This window comes from Rattus norvegicus, chromosome 10, assembly GCF_036323735.1.
Source record: "Rattus norvegicus strain BN/NHsdMcwi chromosome 10, GRCr8, whole genome shotgun sequence".
In the NCBI taxonomy this organism is placed as follows: Eukaryota; Metazoa; Chordata; class Mammalia; order Rodentia; family Muridae; genus Rattus; species Rattus norvegicus.
Window position 1 is genome coordinate 90585876 of NC_086028.1, and position 23586 is coordinate 90609461.

The window sequence follows — 23586 nt, forward strand, 5'->3', positions numbered from 1 at the left end:
CCATTGTACCAATACCATGCAGTTTTTATCACTATTGCTCTGTGATACAGCTTGAGGTCAGGGATGGTGATTCCCCAAGAAGTTCTTTTATTGTTGAGGATAGTTTTTGCTATCCTGGGTATTTTGTTATTCCAAATGGATTTGCAAATTGCTCTTTCTAACTCTATGAAGAATTGAGTTGGAATTTTAATGGGGATTGCATTGAATCTGTTGATTGCTTTTGGCAAGATGGTCATTTTTACTATATTAAACCTGCCAATCCATGAGTATGGGAGATCTTTCCATCTTACGTGATCTTTGATTTGTTTCTTCAGAGACTTGAAGTTCTTGTCATACAGACCTTTCACTTGCTTGGTTAGAGTCACACCAAGGTATTTTATATTATTTATGACTATTGTGAAGGGTATTGCTTCACTAATTTCTTTCTCAGCCTGTTTATCTTTTAAGAAGAGGAAAGCTACTGATTTCTTTGATTTAAATTCATATCCAGCCACTTTGCTGAAGTTGTTTATCAGACTTAGTAGTTCTCTGGTGGAATTTTTGGGGTCACTTAAGTATATTATCATATCATCTGCAAATAGTGATATTTTGGCTTCTTCTTTCCCAATTTGTATCCCTTTGACCTCCTTTTGTTGTCTAATTGCTCTGGCAAGGACTTCAAGTACTGTATTGAATAGGTAGGCAAAAAGTGGGCATCCTTGTCTAGTCCCTGATTTTAGTGAGATTGCTTCAGCTTCTCTCCATTTAGTTTGATGTTGGCTACTGGTTTGCTGTATGTTGCTTTTACTATGATTAGGGATGGGCCTTGATCTTACCAAGACTTTTACCAAGAAGGGGTCAAATGCTTTCTCAGCATCTGAGATGATCACGTGTTTTTTCCTTAGAGTGTGTTTATATAGTGGATTATGTTGATGAATTTCCATATATTGAATCATACCTGCATCCCTGGGATGAAGCCTACTTGATCATGGTGAATGATCATTGTGATGTGTTCTCAGATTTGGTTTGCAAGAATCTTATTATTTTTGCATCGATATTAAGGAGGAAAATTGGTCTGAAGTTCTTTCTTTGTAGTGTCTTTGTGTGAGTTAGATATAAGCGAAATTGTGTCTTCAAAGAATGAATTGGGTAGTATTCCTCTGTTTCTATTTTGTGGAATAGTTTGAAGGGTATTGGTATTAGGTCTTCTTTGAAAGTGTGATAGAATTCAGCACTAAACCCATCTGGTCCTGTGCTCTCTTTTAATGACTGCTTCTATTTCTTTAGGGGTTCTGGGGCTGTTTCGATGGTTTATCTGATCCTGATTTAACTTTGGTACCTGGTATCTGTCTAGAAACTTGTCCATTTCATCCAGATTTTCCAGTATTGTTGAGTATAGGCTTTTGTAGTAGGATCTGATAAATTTTTGAATGTATAGCTTGAAGAAACCATTGAAGAGTCATTGTCTTGATTTCCTGAACTTTGGGGGACTGAAGGTCATTATTCTAAGGTTGTTTTTATGAGTAATTTAGAAGTGGTCATAATTTAACAGGGAGGAATTAGCTAGAATTGATTTATACAGCCATAATCTCATTTGATAACTAAGCTAAAGTCTTATCTTTACATTGGTATAGAACCTATTCGTTACAACAATTTTTTTAAAGTTATATTTCTTTATGCTATATAAGTACACTGTAGCTGTCTCCAGACACATCAGAAGAGGACACCAGATCCCATTACAGATAGTTATGAGCCACCACGTGGTTGCTGGGATTTGAACTCAGGACCTCTGGAAGAGCAGTCAGTGCTCTTAACCACTGAGCCATCTCTCCAGCCCCATTACAATTTTTAAAGTACAAGGTTTGGACCCAGTCCTTCTATTGATGCCATTACAAACTTTTGGGTTGATTAAACATAGCAATTAGGGGCCAAATAACAAATTCATGGCTCCTAGTTCTGATGAAAATATTCTCATCAGAAAGAGCTGAGAATAGTTACCGCACAGCAGTCCAGATTACCTTATATAGATAGTTTTCAAAATCTCAGAAATCCACAAAATATTACATTTAAAGTTATTTATCTTTGTTGAGGCGTATTTGCTCCTAACAGTTCCCCTTTGATGGATTTAACGAAGAAATTGAACATCTCTACCTCCAGGTGAGGTAATAATTTGTGGCTAGGCAGCCACTGGACAGAAACTGCCTAGTTCACCTACAGACTAAAACTGTCCAAAAAGGGACACATTACACAGAATAGACTGATAATCTTTGCTGAGTCAGAATTATCAACCCTTCTAAATTTCTGCATTTCAAAGGTTTGTCAGTTGATCCTGGCCCAAAAAGCTGAAGACTTGCTCTCTCGTGTTCCTAACAGAGGACTGTGCTAGTGGAAATTTGTCTCTACAACCTCTCAGTTCTGGAAGCCGTGTTAGGCAACCTATGTTTATAGATATCTGGTCATTCTCAGATGTCTGACTGAGTTGAAGAGTAAATAGTCTCCTACCATACCCAAGCTAATTAACTTTGAGAAAACACAGTCATCTAGATGATTTTCTAATGATAATAGTGTGCACAGCTTATATTTGATGAAAAAAAAGTTTTTTTAATTAGATAGAAAGGGTGAAGTGTAGATTGATGTCATTATGCAAGCAAAGACGGGTACAAGATAGAAGGAGTTCTGTCATTGGACAAGAAGGAAGGATAGGTGGGAGAAAAGTTTTAGAAAGGCAGAGAAGGCCACTGTGAGGAGGAGGCAGCTGAGAGAACATGGCAGCCATGTTAAGATTCCTCTCTGCACATATTACAGGTTGTTATGACTATTCTTAAGGGATGGATGTGTACAGGATTTTTTTGTTGTCTAGATAGGTAAATTATATCTTATCAATTGGATCAATTGTGTGATGTGTTCTTTCATGTGGCTACTTGAGTTCAAGAGAGTGTATGGTAACTGGATGCACTGGGACCACCAAGGACTTGGGATGTGTATGCCTGGTGTGGTGGAAACCAGCCAAGAGAGCTGTTGAGTGAAGGCAGGGCGGCCTGACAGGGTGCCTTGTTGGAATGGCTTTTGGACAGCGGGTTAGAAAGTACATGGGAGAGGCATGGGGCCACTGAAATATATTAGCACTAGTTCCAGTGTCCTACCAGGGCCAGAACTATCGAGAAAGCATGACCAGCAGGGTACGTGCTGCCCCTTTTTGATTTTTACCACAACATTTTTATTTCTTTCTTGACCAAGTTATCATTCAGTAGAGCATTGTTCAGCTTCCATGTGTATGTGGGCTTCTGTCATTTTTGTTGTTTCTGAAGACCAGCCTTAGTCTGTGGTGATCTGATAGGATGCAAGGGATTATTTCAATCTTCTTCTGTCTGTTGAGGCCTGTTTTGTGATCGATTATTTGGAGAAGGTACCATGAGGTGCTGAGAAGAAGGTATATTCTTTTGTTTTAGGATGAAATTATATATATATATATATATATGTACATATATATATATATATGTTAAATCCATTTGGTTCATAACTTCTTTTAGTATTACATATGGATCTGTGTTTAATTTCTGTTTCTATGATCTGTTCATTGCTGAGAGTGGGGTGCAAAAGTCTCCCACTATTATTGTGTGAGATGCAATGTGCACTTTGGAGCATAGATGTTCAGAATTGAACATTCATCTTGGGAGATTTTTCCTTTAATGAGTATGGAATATCCTTCCTTATCTTTTTTGATAACTTTTGGTTGAAAATCGATTTTATTTGATATTAGAATGGCTACTCCAGCTTGTTTCTTGGGACCATTTACTTGGACAAAAATTTTCCCAGCCTTTTACTCTTAGGTAGTGTCTGTCTTTGTCACTGAGGTGCGTTTCCTGTATGCAGCAAAATGCTGGATCCTGTTTACATATCCAGTAAGTTAGTCTATGTGTTTTTATTGGGGAATTGAGTCCAGTGATGTTAAAAAAATATTAAGAAAAAGTGATTATTCTGTTCTGTTACTTTTGTTGTCAGAGGTGAAATTATGTTTGTGTGTCTGTCTTCTTTTGGGTTTGTTGAAAGAAGGTGAGTTTCTTGCTTTTTCTAGGGTGTAATTTCCTTCACTGTGTTGAAGTTTTCCATCTATTATTCTTTGTAGGACTGAACTTGTGGAAAGATATTGTGTAAATTTGGTTTTGTCATGGAATATCTTGGTTTCTTAATGTATGTTAATTGAGAGTTTTGCTGGATAGCCTATGCTGGCATTTGTGTTCTCTTAGGGTCTGTATGACATCTGCCCAGGATTTTCTGGCTTTCATAGTCTCTGGTGAGAAGTCTGGTGTAATTCTGATAGTTCTGTTTTTATATGCTACTTGACCTTTTTTCCCTTACTGCCTTTAACATTCTTTCTTTGTTTTGTGCATTTGTTGTTTTGATTATTATGTGACAGGAGGAGTTTCTTTTCTGGTCCAGTCTATTTGGAGCTTTGTAGGCTTCTTGTATGATTGTGGGCATCTCTTTCTTTAGGTTAGGGAAGTTTTCTTCTATAATTTTGTTGAAGATATTTACCGGCCCTTTAAGTTGGGAATCTTTGCTCTCTTCTGTACCTACTATTCTTAGGTTGGCTCTTCTCATTGTGTCCTGGATTTCCCGGATATTTTGGGTTAGGAACTTTTTGTATTTTCTTTGACTTTTGTGTCAATGTCTTCTATGCTATCTTCTACACCTGAGATTTTCTCTTCTATCTCTTCTTTCAGTTGGTGATGCATGTGTCTATGACTCTTGATCTCTTTTCTAGGTTTCCTATCTCCAGAGTTGTCTCTCTTTGAGATTTCTTTATTGTTTCTATTTCCATTTTTAGATCCTGGATGGTTTTGTTCAATTCTTTCACCTGTTTGGTTGTGTTTTCCTGTAATTATTTAAGGGATTTTTGTGTTTCCTCTTTAAGGGCTTAGACCTGTTTACCTGTGCTGTCTTGTATTTCTTTAAGGAAGTTATTTATGTCCTTCCTAAAGTCCTCTATCATCATCATGAAATGTGACTTTAAATCCAAATCTTCCTTTTCTGGTGTGATTGGGTATCCAGGACTTCCTGTAGTGGGAGAACTGGGTTCTGATGATGCCAATTAGCCTTGGTTTCTGCTGCTTATGTTCTCGTGCTTGCCTTTCGCCCTCTGTTAATCTCTACTGCTACTGCCCTTGCTGTCTCTGACTGGAGCCTCTCCCTCCTGTGATCCTGGTTCTGTCAACTCGTCAGAGTCCAGCTGTCACTGTGATCCTGTGATCCTATGATCTTGAGGTCCTGGGTGTATTAGAGCTCCTGGGAGTCAAGCTACCTCTGGGATCCTGAAATCCCAGTGTGACCAAGCTCCTGAGATCCTGTTGTTTTAGAGTTCCTGGGAGTCAAGCTTTCTTAGGATGTTACAGGAGTGGGTTGGGAGCCAGAGCCCTGGGTTTACTCCTGGCACTGGTGCAAGCTGGAAAGAAACTGTGCCTCCAGCTGGGCATGGGTTTATGTTTCCCTGGTTCTTGTGGGGGTCCCAGTTACACTGGGTGTTGGGAAGATGTTGTGGCCTCAGTTATGATCTTGAGTGTGTCAGAGCTCCAGTGCTCCTGGTTATGTCTGATCTTCTGAGAGTTGAGCTTCCTCTGTGATCCTGTGATCCTGTGATTCTGGGTGTTTCAGAACACCTGGGAGAAGGGCTTCCTCTGGGTATTGTGAGAATTGGTGCAGATCCAGTGTCCAAGGTCTGCTCATGGCACTGGTTCAAATCAGAAGGAACCTGTGTCCCTGGATCCTGGAGCACCCAGTTACTCTGGGTGTTGGAGCAGATTTTGTGGCCTCCTCTCCTGTGATCCTGGGGTCAGAGCACCTGGGAGTTGGACTTCCTCTGGGTGTTGTGGGGATGGGTGAGGAGCCCTCTTTATCTTTTTATAAACACATCACTAGCTCTAGGTGATCTGATATTCCTCTGAACACACACACACACACACACACACACACACACACACACACACACACTTTTTTTTAAAGAGAGGGAGCAAGGATTGAAAAGAAAAAGACAATTAGACACTATAACATGACTCCAGCCAGTGCCGAGGCTGAAGTGGGTTTATTTTTTCCAATCTGCTTCTATGCCATTCTAGGTACATGCAAAGAATAAGGTCAGTGCTAGGTCAAGGAACAAACAAGGTAATAAACAAGTCCTGTGATCACTGTGTCTGTCTAGGGGTTGACCAAGATGACCAAGATACAAGGGATACAATACATTCTTTGGCTGTATTTGCCTTAAGCCTACTTTGTTGTCCCAGCGCAATGTCAAACTTCTGCCTAATTCCAAGAATAAGTCCCGAAAACTCTCCGCAGAAAACAGAGAGACGGCTCAGTGGTCCAGAGGCCCTGGGTTCAATTTCCAGCATCCACATGGCAGCTCACAACTGTTTGAAACTCCTGTTCTATGGGATCCTACACCTTCACATAGAGATGCATATAGTCAAATCATCAATGTACATAAAATAAAAATAAATAAATTTTTAAAAAATCAAGCACACTGATCATTTTTAGCAAAAAAAAAAAAAAAAAAAGCACTGGAGTAAATATATACAAAAAAGAAAATGGTCTTTTAAAAAAGCCCTCAAGTGCTGGAGAGATGGCTCAGAGGTTAAGAGCCCCAACTGCTCTTCCAGAGGTCCTGAGTTCAATTCCCAGCAACCACATGGTGGCTCACAACCATCTGTAAAGAGACCGGATGCCCTCTTCTGGTGTGTCTGAAGATAGCTACAGTGTACTTATATATAATAAATGAATAAAAAAAAAGCCCTCAAGTTTAGAATAGTTAAATATTTGGAGATGCATGTTGTAATTCCAGCACTGGCAAAGTTAGACAAGGCAGGAGGCGTCCAGCATTTGAAGCCAGATTAGGCTACACAATGACATATTTGTCCATTTTCAGAATCCATGTATTGAAAGAGAATAAAGAGGGGAATATGAGATGGTTGGGAAGAGTGATTAATATTACAATCTCAAAAATAAATATTTAGCCAGGTGTGGTGGCAACACACATCTTTGATCCCAGCCAGTACTCAGAAGCCAGAGGCAGGCAAATCTCTGAGGTTGAAACATGCCTGCTCTACAAAGAGAGTTATGAGATAGCCAGGGCTATATAGAGGAATTCTATCTTAAAAAAAAAAGAAAAGAAAAATTAATTACACACACACACACACACACACACACACACGAGACAGAGAAATAGAAACAGCCACAGGTTTCAAATGGCTCATTTATTAAAACTAATGTTGGGACTTCTAGTAAAGGAGTAAAATGACAATGAGCTTTCTGCACACACACAATTATATAATGGGGTTGTAGACTGTGCACACTAGCAACTCTTAATATAAAAATTATAGTTGGATGTGGTAGTGGATGCCTTTAAACCCGGTACTTGGGAGGCAGAAGCAGCATATCTCTGAGTTTGAGGCCAGTCTAATCTACATAGAGAGGTGGAGGCCAGCCAGAATTACATAATCCCTCAAAATGTATCAAAATACCACCACCACCAACAATAATAATAGTAATAATAAATCTGGCTGGTAAATGGTTTAGCAGGTAAAGCTGCTTACCTCCAAGCCTAAAGACCTGGGTTAGATCCCCAGAATCCACTCCAGCAAGTTGTCTTCTGATCTCCACAAGTGCACTGTGGCATACATGTGCACACACCCACACACTGAACAAATATAGTAAAAATATGAAGTCCTACAAGGTGAGTTCCAAGACAGCCAGGGCTACATAGAGAGTCTTGGAGCTGGGGAGGTACACACACACACACACACACACACACACACACACACACACACGAAACAAATAAATGCAATTTAAAAGAACATGTTCTTCATGATTAGGGAGGGCTTAGAGCCTGTTCCCATTTCTTTGATGGGAAGACTACAGTTTTTATTACGTCCCTTCATTCTGTAGAATCAGCCATGAATCAATGTCCTACGTCTTGTACTTCACTGACTAAAACTTCTTTCCTTCACGCTAAGTAGTCAGCATTTAGAGTCTTCTCAACCAACCTTATATTGAAGGTGTACTTTCTACTAGACTCTTTTAAGAATCAATTTGTTTCTGTATGTAAATACAGCCTAAAAGTAGAAGCAAAACTATCTAGGAAGACCAAGGAAACTAGTGGGACTAGGGAGGACCAAGAAAAGGGAGGGTAGAACGATATGGGGGGAATATGCCCAGTCTAAAAGATATAATTGTACAAAGCCTTTAGAACAAACAAATTATTTAAAAGAACCAATGTCCCTGCACACAATGGCTTACTCCTGTAATCCCAACACTTGAGAAGCTGAGGTAGGAAGATCACCATGATTTAAAGGCCAAGACTACAAAGTAAATTCTAGAGCATCCTGGAGTAGAATAAGACCTTGCCTCAAAACAAGCAAACAAGAAAAAAAATCAAATTGTATCTAGGCATAGTGGTATATACCCTTAATCCATACACCAGGTAGGCAAATGCAGGAAGACCAGAGTTCAAGGCCAGCCTGTTCTACACAATTCCAGAACAGCCATAATCAATCAATCAACCAATCAATCATTCAATAATAATAATAATAATAGGAATAGAAATTATAGGACCTGGAGAGCCCTATAATTAAGGACACTGGCAACTCTTCTAGAGGACCCAGGTTTGTTTTTTTTTGTTTTTTTTTTGTTTTTTTTTCGGAGCTGGGGACCGAACCCAGGGCCTTGCGCTTCCTAGGTAAGCGCTCTACCGCTGAGCTAAATCCCCAGCCCGAGGACCCAGGTTTTGATTCCTGGCACCCACACATTGGTTCACAAGCATCTGTATTTCCATGAGATCTGGTGCCCTCTTCTGGCCTTCATGGGCATTGCATGCATGTGGTGCACAACAATCCATACACATAAAGGAGAAATTTTTTTTTTTTTTTTTTTTCGGAGCTGGGGACCGAACCCAGGGCCTTGCGCTTCCTAGGCAAGCGCTCTAACACTGAGCTAAATCCCCAACCCCGAGAAATTTTTTTTTTAAATAATAGAAATATATGAGGCGGAAAATGTACAATTATAAATTATATGCCAATGACCATTAGTTTTTTAAATATTTATACATGTATGTATAACATATAAATGTATAATGTATACACTTAAATAAATTGAATATATGTACATATTACAAACTCTGTATATGAATGTATTACAATTTTTATCGTGCCAGTTAAGCCTGGCTTTTCAAAGAGCTGTGCTCGGTCATGACATTCAACACGGAAGCTTCACGCTCTCAAAACCAATGCGTTGCCTCACCGCCGACTGTGGTGTGGTACCCACGTCTCTTCACAGTCCGCTTGTCAAAGCTTTTCCTGGAGGGAACCTGGGGAGTTTGCTGGGGTTCCAGCACCGAAGCGGAACAGGAGGAGACAGTCTCCTACTTCCTCCCCGGCAGCACGCCCTGCAGCACCTCCTCAGAGAAGCGACTTTTGCTCAATTCGCTCCCTAGTCACTTAGAGTTCGCCCCGCCCCGCCCCGCCCCGCCCCGCCCGCCCCGCCTCCCGTTTTCCCGCCCAGACGCCACTACCTCCGAAAGGGGTGTGGCCCACAGGAAGTCCTCGCGTTAAGGAAAAGGAGGCGTTTCCGTCTCCGGTGTCATGGCGGCCTCCTTGTCTGAAGGCGTGCCGGAGACTGAGGACAGGAAAAGACCGCAGTTCGGGAACCGGTTCTTGAGCGACCCGGCGCGCGTCTTCCACCACAATGCCTGGTAACTACCCTGCACCTCGCCACCCCGGAGCACTTGGAGAAAAGCCCTGCCCTCCTCCCGCGGCGGTAGCTGAAGCGTTCGCCTCCCGAGGACGGACGTTCGCGGCTCCGCGACTCACCCTGCCCGCGGCGGGGACCTGTGGACCTTAAGCTGCCCGTTTGGTTTTCACAGGGACAACGTGAAGTGGTCAGAGGAGCAGGCCGCGGCGGCGGAGAGGAAAGTGCAGGAGAACAGTTCCCAGCTGGTGTGCCCGGAGAAGCAAGGTGCGCTGATTTGTCCACAGCCGGCAGTGCGGGACGCGCCTCCACGAGAAGGCAGTAGAAATGCGGGCACCAGGATCATTTGTTACTGACCTGATGAAGAACTCCGGCATAGAACGGGTCGGGGAGGGGACGAGCTAGGAGGCAAAGGGGCTGGCTGCCTTCTAACAAAATTTTGAAGGAAGTTGGGGTTGAGTTTTTGTATTCTCTAGTTCTACATTTTTAGTTCGTATTGACTAGTGTCATGTGAATGTAGCTGGCCCGTGGCAACCGTAAAGTCGTTCGATCATCTATCGTAGGGTAGCTTCGTCAGTCTGTGTTCTGCTGGAGAGTTTCCATTAGAGCTAGAATGATGTGGTCAGATCCTACCTACTGTTGGAGGAGAGGATGATTGGACCATGTATCTTTTCCTGGGGTGATGGGTTTGGAGATCTGGATCTTCTACCAAAAAAAGATCAGGCGCAGCAGAGTGGAGATGAGTCTGCTCAAAGAAGAAGAGGTCCTTCCTAAAGACAAGAATAATTTCTTTATAAAGTACTCTAAAGACTAAAACTAGAACTGGTTAGCCCTGTTTCTAAGAGACATTTGAATGTAAAACTAGAACTTTAAGATAATAGGCACCAGGGGACTGGGAGATGGCTAATAAGCATTGATAAAGTTTCTGCATAGTACTGAGGTCACAGTCCTGGCCAGGTATGGAACTCCTAGGATGGAGGGGGTGTAATCTCTTGGGGAGTGTGTCAAAGTCATCTTCGCTACATAGAGTTCCAATCCAGCCTTGGCTGCGTGAGAGCTTGTCTCAAAAAATATATATAAGCATGTGTATATATTCCAGTTGCGAAGTAGGCCTCCTACCTGCATTGTTAAATGCAGACCAGATAAAGCATCATAGTGTTCAGAGGGATTTTCAAAGTCATGTAGCCCAATATCCTCTTTCTACAGTTAAAGAACCAGTTAGCCAAGTGCAGTGGTGTATAGACTCAGCTATGTGGGAGGCTGAGACAGAAGGACCACTGAGTTGGAGGCTGTCCTGGGCAGCATAGGGTGATGTAGTCTCCAAAAAAATTAAGCTTGAACCACAGGGCCTTAAGCGCTTTGCCTGGAGGTAAGCAATCAGTGGTGGGCTCCCATTGCTTGGGTCTTCATTCTTCCATCAGGTCTGGTCCAGGTCTTCGTGTCAGCAAACGGAGAAAGAGCCCCTATCAGTCTCCTGATTAGCCGAAACTCTTCTTGCTTCGGGAAGAAGAGTTTTCTCACTGTCTGGTTTTCCTCATATTCTAGTTATTTATCTTAGCATTCATTACTAATCTTGACTTTGTGCCTGGCCCCCACGTTCTAAAGAAGCAGGAACGTGCCTTCCGAAGAGATGCATGAGTGACAGTCACTGGATTTACACAGATATCCAAAGAGCCTGAGACATTTAACTTGTAAATTAAAAAAAAAACTTACAAGGGAAAATAATTACCACAGACACCAACGAACCTGCCTGTCCCTGGCAAATAGAACCTTGAAACTAAGAATAATTAGACTTGTGTGCAGTGCTTGGGGTTTGCTTAATTTCATAATTCCCCCGTAGTCGAAGGCCATCCAGAGCTGTGTCAGGAAAATGATGGGTAGCTAACTCCCTGTCTGATGGCAGAGGCTAGGCTCCCTGGGGATGAAAAGTGGGTGACGTAAACGTAAGATGGATAGAAGGCGATTGCCTGTGAAGGTGCCCAGTTCTCAGACCCTGACTGCCCTCAAGCATACTTCTGGAATAAAATGATGTTTGGTGATGCAAGACACTTGACATTAGATATAAATAAAATATTTGAGACCGACTCTTAAAATTCTTTCTCAAATGTTTACAGCTGATTATGAAGTCAATGCCCATAAATACTGGGATGACTTCTACAAAGTTCACGAAAATGGGTTTTTCAAGGACAGACACTGGCTTTTTACTGAGTTCCCTGAACTGGCACCTAGCCACGATCACCTAGTGAATTTGCACTTGGAGAAACAGAAGAATGAAGTCTCCAAACCTAGAAGCAGTGAGGATGGACCTGGCTTGGCAGCAGAACAACACAAGCGTCCTTGTACCAGCCATGGATGTGAAACTCGGGTGCCTCCCGTGGAAGAGCCGGTGACTCAGAAGCTCACCCACCTGGAAATTTGTGCTGACGACTTTCCTGGCTCCTCTGCTACCTACCGAATACTTGAGGTAACTTTATTTTCCTAATGGAGTTAGTGAAGATGTCACATTTTACACTCAGACTAGCAAGGCTGACCCAGAGTGTCTTCTGTCTGATCAATTTGACTAGATTTTAGCATCCTACCATTGAGGAATCGTCACCATTCTTCTTTTGAATTGGGACAATACCTAGGCAGGTCCTATTAGGGAAATTCGTTTATAAGGGACTACTAACTTCACTGGAAGCTAATTCTAAAGCTAGTAAAACTTGGAATTAAGTCCAGTGCCATGAGTGGGGGCAATGCTGGAAATTGAACCCAAGGCCTCACACGGGTTAGAGGAGCGCTTTACCACCTAGCTAATCCCTGTTACCTCCTGTGAGATGCTGCATGAGCTCATGTCCCTCCTAGAGCACAGGGAGTACTTGGTCTAACTGTAAGGAACTTTAGGTAATGTATATAAAATGGCTAAGAAGTATGTCTGCCAATGGCACTCCGTAAACGTTTACAGTTTTTGTGCTGCAGAAAGCACTATATTTAGCAGTGTTACTATGTGAACGTTTCAACTGATCCTGTTGTAGGAGACAAGGAGATCCTTGTTCTCACAGATAAGTCCTAGGGGAACCTGGAAGGTTAGCACTCAGAGTTGTTCCCCTGAAGGAATGCAGGACTTAATGCTTGCCCAGAAGGCTGGGAGCAGAAGTGGCTAATGTCTGGTGACCAAACCAGACCCCCTGACCCTGATCATAAGCTTCTTTTTCTCAGTCAGTCTATAGAACCTTTATAGAAGGTGTCACGTGTACTGTACGAAGAGTTTCAATGTATTTACATTTGTTCTCTATTCCTCAAAGAGATTTATGGATGCTTTCTTGTACACATGGGATTGAATTAGTCATTACCACTCAGGGTCAGACTCCTGAAATTTGAACCAACACCAACACCAGCTGTTTAGTCTTGTTGAACCTGCCTTCTTGCCTCCCAGATCGTCTATGCTGGCCATAAAGGTCTCAGAGACTTTGCAGTATATCTTTCTAATCATGGTGTAGTGAATGAAGCTCATCAGGAGAATAATTTATCTACAGGGCTTTTTGCTAGAACTCAGAAAGTAAAAGCAGCTTTGTGCCCTTTTTTTAGACTAGCTTTCTTCAGCCAGCGAAAGCCAGTGTTCTTGTCTTTAACTAAGTCTCTGATTAGAGTCCATGAGAGATGAGGAAAGGCCATGGGTCCTATTTAGGTCAGGTCGTTATACCTCCCCAAGTACAGCTCCCAAAAGCTGGGCATGACAGTGCCTGTAGTCTCGGCACTCAGGGAGCTGAGGCTTGAAAACCATTAAGTTATAGACCATCCTGGCCCCTGTTGTGGAAAAAACAAGAAGAAAGGGGAAAGAGTTAATGACTCCTGATTCCTTTCTGTTGCAGGTTGGCTGTGGTGTAGGAAACACAGTCTTTCCGATTTTACAAACTAACAAGTAAGTAAGCGATCAGGTCTACAGGATGGAGGGGAGGTTTGCTCCCAGAGCATGAGCTATTTGGGATTCAGATACCCATTTAGGAGTAGCTTTAGTCTAGTGTTAGACAATTAGAGTTGATACCAGCCACAGCACTAATAATGCCTTCTCTGAAGTGTCCCTAAGAGGCCTTTGTGTTCTGTTTCTCATGTAAGCTCTGTGAGGATATTGTTCGGTTGTTAATTCTTACGCCACCACCCCATGGTCAAGGTGGGGCAGCTGGCCTGCATGGCGTTGTCTCCAGTTCTGAAAACCTGCTTCAGTACACTGGCAGCAGAACTGTGAGGTTTTCCCACTGTGACCAGGTGATCAGCACCTCAAGTCCAGGTGTCCTTCAGTTCTCTTCCAGTACTGTCTCGCTGGGGTTAGCATCAGTCCCCACGGGTTAAAGGCTTAGTCTTACAAGTCTTTACCCACTTCAGATTCTTGCTGCAAACATGGGCCCCCAACATTTCCGATGTGTTGTAAGCCAAGAGAATCTTCAGTCCCCTCCTGGTTTTGGTTCATTATGAGAAGTATTGTAGATACAGAGAACAAACATTCAGGTGAGGAGATCTACACGGTGAGTGTAAAACCACTGGCTGTGCTCAGGTCCATCCCATGGAGTGAGAGAGGGCCTCTTCCCTTCCCAGCATCTTTCTGTGGAACCCGGTAACCATTGCATCTTTCTGTGCTGGCACACTTCTGCCATGCAGGAAGTGCCTGCAGTTCAGGAGCCTGGCCTAGAAACGCTGCATGTGTGGCTCTCAGCACATCTCCTTTCTAGGCACCCACGGGCATGACACTCTAGTTTCAGATGCTTCAGTGCTTCTCAGAGTTCCATCTAAATAGCTTGGTGGTTTAGCCCAGAGTATTTAATAACATTTAGTGACACGTTCGCCTCATTTAAAACATTCACTTTGGCTAAATGAGATTACACACACCTTTAATCCCAGCAGAGGCAAGCAGATCTATGAGCCAGCCTGTTCTACCTAGTGAGTTCCAGACCAGCAAGATGACCAGGGAGTAAAAGTGCTTGTTGGCAGTCCTGGCACTTGAGTTCAGTTCCCAGAACATAGTAAGAGGAGAGAACAGACTCCCTTAAATATCTCCTGACCTCCATACACTTAGACACACAAGATAAATTAATTTTTTTCAGCAAAAATTGGTCTGGGGATGTCACATGGTTGTTGGAGTACTTTCCCAGAATTCATGAAGCCCTCGGTTCAGTTGGCATCTTAAACACATTTAAGGCCAGCCTGGGATACAGGAGACCCTACTGCAGAAACAGAAGGTCTAAGGTTATTGCCAGAAGTTGGAGTACGTCACATTCTGTGTGTCAGAATCTCTCAAGAATTATGTGAGTTCTCCTGATTGTGCAGTAGGAGCCCTTAACCACCACGGCTGTGCCATTTAAGATACTGGAACCCACCTAGTGATGTAATACTTGCTTAAAAGTGTCAGGGTTTCCTCCTGATGCTTTGATAAACTTAATATTGGCTATTTCCACTTGACCTTAAAGTAAGTAAAGGTACAGAATTCTAACCAGAACGCTGGGTATTGTGACTAACAGGCACAGTTTATTTGGACGAGAGGTATTCTTTGCCATTTACTGTGCTACTCTGCAAAGAGAACAGACATAAACAGTTTGTCTCCTAATTGTTGCTTTTTTCTCCCTGTTTCAGTAACCCAGACCTCTTCGTTTACTGTTGTGACTTTTCTGCCACAGCTATTGAACTGGTCAAGGTAAGTGCAGCTGCTCCCGTGAGCTCTTCTAGAGCCAGGCAAGACTGCTGAACCCAGCACTTATCTGGAACTCAGGTGGGGTCCTAGACCTCTTCAAACTCGTTAAGGGTGAGAGTGTGTGTGTCTCTGTGTGTGTGTGTGTGTGTGTGTGTGTGTGTGTGTGTGTGTGTGTGTGTGTGTGTGTGTGTGTGTGTTTACAAGTGTCAGAGGTATTGGATTCTCTGGGGCAGTTATAACCTACCTGATGTCAATGCTGGCAATCAAATTCATGTCCTACAGTAACAATAAGATGCTAAGATGAGCTCTTAACTGCTGAGGCTTCTCTCCAGCCCCATCTGCAGACATTGTTGTTTTTTGAGATGTGGTCTTATGCACCTCATGGTCACCTTGAACTTGCTATATAACCAACCTTCCTGATCCTCCTGCCTTCACTTTCCAAGTGCTAGAATTTTACCCCTTCTGGTGACCAGAAGTAAATCCTTCTGGTGGGAGTAACAGTACTGGCATCTAAAACATTTAAGCCTTTCCCTGTCCTGTGTTCACATCTTCTGACCCAATTCTCTCTCCACAGACAAATTCAGAATATGATCCTTCCCGCTGTTTTGCCTTTGTTCATGATCTCTGTGATGAAGATCAGAGTTACCCAATGCCCAAGGACAGTCTTGATGTCATCGTTCTTATATTTGTTCTTTCCGCAATTGTTCCAGACAAGTAAGTTTAAAGTCCCTTAACTAATAGCTTTACTATGATAAGGCTGTAATTGAAGACCTTAAACTCGGGTTATGCCCTAAATACAAAGGGTTTTGTTGTGTCTAGTAGACATAAAAAAGCCACACGACGATTGTATTGGTTTTGCTCTGCCATGGTGCCCCCTTGCTGAAGGCCTGTACACCAGTTTGGCTCCAAAACACAAGCCAAACCAACACAAGTCACGAGTGTGGCCATACATGCACTGTAATATCAGGGCTCCTAGAGAGCTACAGGAGTATGTGGCAAGGGATCACTGGGGCACCAAGAAGGGAGCTGGATTTAATACTTGGAATGTCCATCACCATGTAAGACGCAGGGGCTGGCTTTTAGTGAGGAAGTTAGGAAGTCGGTTGTCCTAGGGTTTATGCTATAGGAGCAGAGAAAGCCATCCCTAAGGAGACTTACACTTCATTCCCTGCTGCACTGCAGGATGCAGAAAGCTATCAGCAAGCTAAGCAGACTCCTGAAGCCTGGAGGGGTGATGCTTCTTCGAGACTATGGCCGCTATGACATGGCTCAGCTTCGGTTTAAAAAAGGTATGTGAGGGTCTGAAGAGATGAATTGGTTAAGAATCCTGGCTGTCCTTGGAGGGAAGCAGAATTCAGTTTCCAGTATCCACATGGTGAGTCTCAACTGTCTGTAGCTCCAGTTCCAAGGAATCTAATGCCCTCTTCTGGCCTAAACAGGCACTGGGCATGCATGAGGAACAGATACATACATGTAAGCAAAATATCAAAAAAATTATTAAATATTTAAAAGTATGGCCAGTCATGGTAGCATATGACTTTAGTATCAGTACTCAGGAGGCAGAAGCTGATCTCTGAGTTCAAGTCAAGCCTGGTGGTTTACACAGTGAATTCCAGGTCAGCCAGGACTATACAGTACCATATTATCTGTAGAAAGTGTGTGCACGCGTGCGTGCGTGTGTGTGTGTGAAGATGATTGGGGCTGAGGTGCAGTAGCTCATTAGCTCATTTGGTCGAGTGCTGTAATGGTTAGGGTTACAGTTGCTGTGGTAAAACACCGTGATCAAAAGCAACTTAGGGAAGAAAAGGTTTACTTGGCTTACAATTCCACATCATAGCCCATCACTGAAAGAAGTCAGGACAGGAACTCAAGCAGGGCAGAAACTTGGAGGCAGGAGCTGATGCATAAGCCATCAAGAAGTGCTACTTACTGGCTTGCTCAACCTAACCTTATAGATCCTAGGACAACCAGCCCAGGTGACACCACCCCTCCACCCCCACCTGCCACTTCCCTAAAGGCTAGCCTAGAACCTGAATTTTTGGGGGAGTTTTTTTGAGTCAGGGTTTCTCTGTGTAGCCCTGGCTGTCCTGGAACGCACTCTGTAGACCAGGTTGGCCTCAAACTCAGAGACCCACCTGCCTCTGCCTTCCTATTGCAAGGATTAAAGGTGCACACCGCCTTGTCAAGCTTGCCTAGACCCTGGTTTTCCAGAGGCGTTTTCTTAATTGAGGCTCCCTCCTCTCAGATGTCTATATAGCTTGTATCAAACTGGCCAGCACGAGTGCCTACCGACTGGGATACATAAAGCCCTGGTTTTGATTCCCCAGATGATATAAAACCAGTTGTGTATACCTATACCTCAGTGCTTAGAAGGTAGAGGCAGGAGAGTAGTGGTTCAGGTCATCTTCAGATACACAGCAAGCCACTCAGGGCTACACGGGACCCTGTCTCAAATAAGTAATTTGTTTTCCAAAGGTATTTTGCCACTTTAGTGAAAATAATCAGTTTACCAAACAGATTAGACATTTAATGCTGGCAGTGGAAAGGTTAGGGGTTGTCTGTCTGTTTGTTAGATATTATCTCTTAAGGAGGAAAAGGGCTGGACAAATGGTTTAGCAGTTAAGAAAACTTGTTCTTTCAGGGGACCTGGATTTGGTCCCTAGCACCCATGTGGCAGTTCTAGGGGGTCACATGCCCTCTTCTCACATCCACAAGTTTCTGTGTGCATGTGGTACCCATACATACAGTCAGGCATGCACTTATGCAAAAATAAAATAATTTTTTTTTTTTATAAAACATGAAAAGGGGCTGGAGAATTGGCTTAAAAGTAGGAGCACTGGCTCGTCCAAAGGACCCAGGTTTGATTCCCAGCACCCACATGGTGGCCAACAGCTGCCTGTAACTCCAGTTCCCAGATTCTGATGCCCAGTTCTGGCCTCCAAGGGTACTGCATACACACTGTATAGACACGTGCGGACAAAACACTCATAGACATAAAAAAGTAAATATTAAAGACATATAAAGTAAATATTAGGGGGGACTGCAATCAGGATGTAAGTTGAATAAATAATTAATGGAAAATAAATATTTTTAAAGGGAAAACATAAAAAGAGAAGCAATTTTTATGAGTCCTAGGCTTTATCAGAAGTTTAAGAAAAGTGAAATGAGCAGGTTAAGGGGCTGGTGAGATGGCTCAGTTGTTTAGAGCACTGGCTGCTCACTCAGGTCCTGAGTTCAATTCCCAGCAACCACATGGCGGCATATGGCCATCTGTAATGGGATCTGATGTTCTCTTCCCGCATGCAGATGTACATTCAGATAGAACATTCATGCATTAAGTTTTTAAAAATTAATAAAATGAGATGAAGAGGTTAGGTACCTCTCAGTGGCAGAACCCTGGCCTGACGTATCGAAGCCTCTGCTGTTCTGGGCTGCAAGAATGGTTTAGGTTAGCTGAAGCCTGGGAGTTTAGCATAGTGGTGTTCCTTCCTGGCATGTGCAGGGCTCTCAGCACTACAAGTTAAGTCAGGTGGCTGAGCAGACATTTCCAGTGTTCATGGCACATGAAGTCTCAATATCTGTGTTTATCACGGGGCTGTCAGGAACTTGATAAGGAGAAGATCCAGGACCCACCCAGAAACGAACAGTTCAGTTTAAATGACCAACCATAAACGCGCAAGGAAGTAAAAGGGAAAAGAGAATTCTTCTCAACCCCATTGCAGCCAGTTCAAGCAAAGAGCTAGATGCCTCCATTTATAACAAAAATACAAATGTCTATGGCCCTTTTTAAGCTCTCTACTATGTCTTTAGTTTATCCGTCTTGGAAGAAACTCTGCCAGCATAAATAGGTATAACAGAACCTTGGATGCTGGGGTGGCCTAATCTAAGGCAGTCCACACAGTTTGCTTTGGAGAGGCTTCTGCTCTGTACTCCTAGGTGAGGAGAGCCACGTGTGGATGATCATTTTAAGCCTGATGGCCAGAATACAAGTTCACATGTTATATGTGGACTGTTAGGACATGTGGGGGTTACATGCAGTTTGTAAGACCGGAGGGATGAGCAGAAGAGATGCTGTCCACAGAAAAACAGTCTGAGTTCTCACGGCTGTGCTTGTGCACCTGAGAAACCAGCATGGGCCAGTTTAGGTAAGAGTCAGTTACACTGATTCTTGTTTTTCTTCCAACGGAATCTGTAGGCTGAGCGGGTGTTTGTGATGGTGCCACCTGGAACTCAGCTGGAATCACATGCAGGACTGGATACTGACATTGTTTTCCCATGGTACTGCTCTGCTGAAGTGCTGTTCCTCTGTAGGAAGTTGCTAGTTCCTTTGAAGTATCACATGTCCCCCAAATGTACATCTGATTTTTTTTTTTGAATGCCTGTTGTTAAAGGGAAGGTGCTTGGTGTCGGGGTGAGAGGAGGGTTGAGATAGAGTCCCACACTGGACAGTTCACAACTTCCCATAACTCACAATTCCAGGGAATCTGACATCCAGGACTCCATGAGCTGCATGGTACATATAAACTCACTCAGGCACAAGCTTATATACAGAAGCTCAAAAAGTAATAAATCCTTATTGTTGTTGTTTTGGGTTTTACTGCTGTGGACAGACACCATGACCAAGGCAACTCTTGTAAGGACAACATTTAATTGGGGCTGGCTTATAGGTTCAGAGGTTCAGTCCATTATCATTGAGGAGGGAGCATGGCAGCATCCAGGCAGGCACAGTGCAGGAGGAGCTGCGAGTTCTACATCTTCATCTGGAGGCTGCTAGAAGACTGACTTCCAGGCAGCTAGGGTTAGGGTCTTAAAGTCCATGTCCACAGTGACACACATACTCCAAGGCCACACTTCATAGTGCCACTCCCTGGGCCAAGCATATGCAACCATCACATTTGGTTTAGTTTTTCAAGATGCAGTTTTTCTGAAACTCTCTGTAGATCAGGCTAGCCTTGAATTCACAGAGACCCGCTTGGCCTCCCAGTGGTAAGGTTAAAGGGTGCACCACCACTGCCTGTCATCCTTTTGTGCTCCAAATGTATTAATATATATCTGTTTTTGTTGTGTAACTGCAGGTCAGTGTCTGTCTGGAAATTTCTATGTGAGAGGTGATGGCACCAGAGTTTACTTCTTCACACAAGGTATGAAAATGATGATCTGTATTAGTGCTAAAGGCAGTGTCTACAGGTCTAATAGACAGTCACCTGCCCTTTCTTAAGTCACCTGGCCCTCCTGCCTTTCTCCTGTCACACACTGCCCTTGAGCCACCCTGAGCTGTCACTTTCCCCAGACAACTCTGGGTCATGCTTCTTGTTGTAAATGGTATTTAATAACTATAAATTCTTAATGTGAACCACCACCACCCCACCCCCAGTAATCAAGACATAGTCGTATTGATTCATTTAATCAGCTTAGACGATTCACAGTCACTGGACAGTACCCCTAGTCTATATTCTATATGCCAGACTGGCTGCTTCCCAGCTGCCCTCCCAAGTTACTGAGCCTGGGCTGCCGTTGTCCTCAGGATGCACTTCTGTCCACGTGCTCAGCGTTCATCTCCTCTCATGGAGGCCGCCTCCCTCCCTCCCTCACCTCCTTGTCCCTGTCCCTGTCCCTGTCTCTCTGCCCCATTACCAGCAACCCCCAAGCCTGGTGGCTGAAGGCCTGCCCACCTCTGTTCTCCCAGTAATTGGCTGTAATCACTTTTACTTAACCAATAGCTTTAAATTGAAGAGCAGGGTTCATACAACGTCATTTGGTGTTCGTGAGAATGTGCCTATGGGTCTTGTAACAAGATCTTGGGGTTCAGAGTTTAGCATTTGTATATAGCAGCAGACTAACCCCCACACGTGCTGACTGAATCAGCTGCTTTTCTCTCACTTTTGTTGCTTTGTCCAAAGTGGGAACTTGCCCTTTCTGCAAGTCTCAGCCTAGTCTGATTTGCCCGCTGCAGCAGCCTGTCTCCACAGGCTTCGCCCTCCACCAGCACTTTGGGAGTATTTTGGGGCCCTTTATCAGGTCATATACTTTGAGACTTTGGCTACATGGTATTGAAAGTTGTCCTGTAAGACATTGTGTTGGCAAACACATCTGTCAGTTTGTGCACATGTCTTTTGGGGTGGGAGCTGTTGCTTTGTTTGAAGCCAACTATCTGTGTAGCCCAGGCTAACCATGAGCTTGCAGCCCTCCTGCTTCCCTCTTGCTGACTACTAGTGTTATACACAGGCTTCCTCCACCCCGTGTTTTTATGCTTTTTTTGTTTGTTTGTTTTGATTTGATTTTTTTGAAATATAAATTTCTATCTTTGGAGTTTTTGAGACAGTCTCTCTCCATTTAGCCCTGGTTGTCCTAGAACTCAACTCTGTGGACCAGGGCAGTCATGAACTTTGAAATCTGCCTGCCTCTGTCTTTTGAGTGCATAGATTAGACGGGTGCACCACCCCCACCTGGCTGTGTAACTTTTTCTTAAGATTTATTTTCTACCTTATGTGTTTGAATGTTTGCCTACATATATGTCTATGTACCATGTTCGTGCCTGGTGCCCTCAGAGACCAGAGGAGGATGTTGGAGATCCTGGAACTAGAGTTGTGGGTGGTTCTGAGCCACCTTGTCAGTGCTGGGAATTGAAGCTGAGTCCTCTGGAAGGGCAGCCAGTGCTCCTACCGCTGAGCCATCTCTCCAGACCCACATGTAACTCTGTAGACCTTAGGGCTTTTAAAAACTGCAGTAGGGGCATGGAAGCTTGTGCTTGTAACCCAAACCCTGGGAGAGCAGAAACGAGGGCCCCGGGATTAACTAACAAGCCATCCTAACCTACTCAGTTCCAGGCCAGTGAGAGGCCTAAAGAGAGGTGGCATTGCCTTTTTTTTTTTTTTTTTTTTTTTTTGGTTCTTTTTTCCGGAGCTGGGGACCGAACCCAGGGCCTTGCGCTTCCTAGGTAAGCGCTCTACCACTGAGCTAAATCCCCAGCCCCGGCATCACCTTCTTAAAACTCTTCCCTGTTGTAGACCTTCCTCAGGGACTTTGGTGCCCAAACCTGGACCCTTTCATCACCAAACTGTCACTGTCAGCAACCAATGCTAATAAGGCCTCTTAAGAAGCACAGTGACCTCCATGTCTCAAGGCTCCATTTAACATGGACAGTTATTAGCAAACTGTCCTTTCTCCAGAGGAACGTCTGTAAACATCTGTTCTTTTTAACCAGATGAGCTGGATACACTCTTCACTGCTGCGGGTCTGGAAAAGGTGCAGAACGTGGTGGATCGACGCTTGCAGGTGAATCGAGGGAAACAGCTGACCATGTACCGCGTCTGGATTCAGTGCAAATACAGCAAGCCGCTAGTGCCCAGTGCCAGCCAACATGTGCCCACTCCCCACACGACATAAGTTCTTCGTATTTGGGGCTTTTGTAAGAAGACATCTGTAAATGGTGACTTGGTGGTAGTGGACATTTTATTGACATTAACAAGTATGGCTTCTGGCCAGCCGCAGTGGCCCAGCACTCAGGAGGTGGAGCCTGGCAGATCTCTGAGTTAGAGCAGCCAGTGCTGCACAGAGAAACCCTGTCTCCAAAAACAAACAAACAAAAGTATGGCTTTTATTTGTGAAGCCCATTAGTGCATATTTCCTCGAGTTTGTTTTATTATTAATATTATTGTCTAGTGGGGCAATGCTATGATGAAGTGTGGAGTTCAAAGGACAACTTGCAGGGGTCGGTTCTCTCCTACCTGTTGGTCCTGGAATTCACTCAGGCTTGGCAGCAAATACCTTGAGCTTTTTGACAGCCCTCAAACTTTCAATGACTATTGTTTTATATATAGGAAAATTGATTCTGTGACCAAAAAATGACCTTGAAGTTTAGATCCTCCTGCCAGATAGTGGTGGTCCACACCTTTAATCCTGGCACTCTGGAGCCAAAGACAGGTTGATTTCTGAGTTCAGGTCCAGAGTGAGTTCCAGGACAGCCAGAGAGAGCTACACAGAGAAACCCTGTCTTAAAAGAAAAATAAGAAAAGAACGGGGGGAAAGTATGCTAGCACATTTATTGGGGAGTTAAGAATTTAAAGCCAAGGGGTTGGGGATTTAGCTCAGTGGTAGAGCGCTTACCTAGGAAGCGCAAGGCCCTGGGTTCGGTCCCCAGCTCCGGAAAAAAAAGAACCAAAAAAAAAAAAAAAGAAGAATTTAAAGCCAAGCCTGTCCAAGTGCGATGG

General features: G+C 43.7%; 1 protein-coding gene across 1 annotated transcript; it reads left to right on the forward strand.

The window, feature by feature from the left end:
- The first annotated feature begins 9535 nt into the window (after positions 1 to 9535).
- On the forward strand, positions 9536 to 23359 carry Mettl2 (methyltransferase like 2). Its single transcript, NM_001108839.1, has 9 exons — positions 9536 to 9718; positions 9890 to 9981; positions 11829 to 12178; positions 13566 to 13615; positions 15319 to 15379; positions 15951 to 16090; positions 16559 to 16665; positions 20452 to 20517; positions 22581 to 23359. The coding sequence occupies exons 1-9, from the start codon at positions 9609 to 9611 to the stop codon at positions 22760 to 22762; spliced, it is 1158 nt and encodes a 385-aa protein (NP_001102309.1). The 5' UTR covers positions 9536 to 9608; the 3' UTR covers positions 22763 to 23359.
- Positions 23360 to 23586: the final 227 nt, after the last annotated feature.

Coding starts and splice junctions, on each gene's coding strand:
- Mettl2 (NM_001108839.1), top strand. CDS start 9,609: ATGGCGGCCTCCTTGTCTGAAGGCGTGCCGGAGACTGAGGACAGGAAA. Junction 9,719..9,889: donor GTCTTCCACCACAATGCCTG/GTAACTACCCTG, acceptor TGGTTTTCACAG/GGACAACGTGAAGTGGTCAG. Junction 16,091..16,558: donor TCCGCAATTGTTCCAGACAA/GTAAGTTTAAAG, acceptor GCTGCACTGCAG/GATGCAGAAAGCTATCAGCA.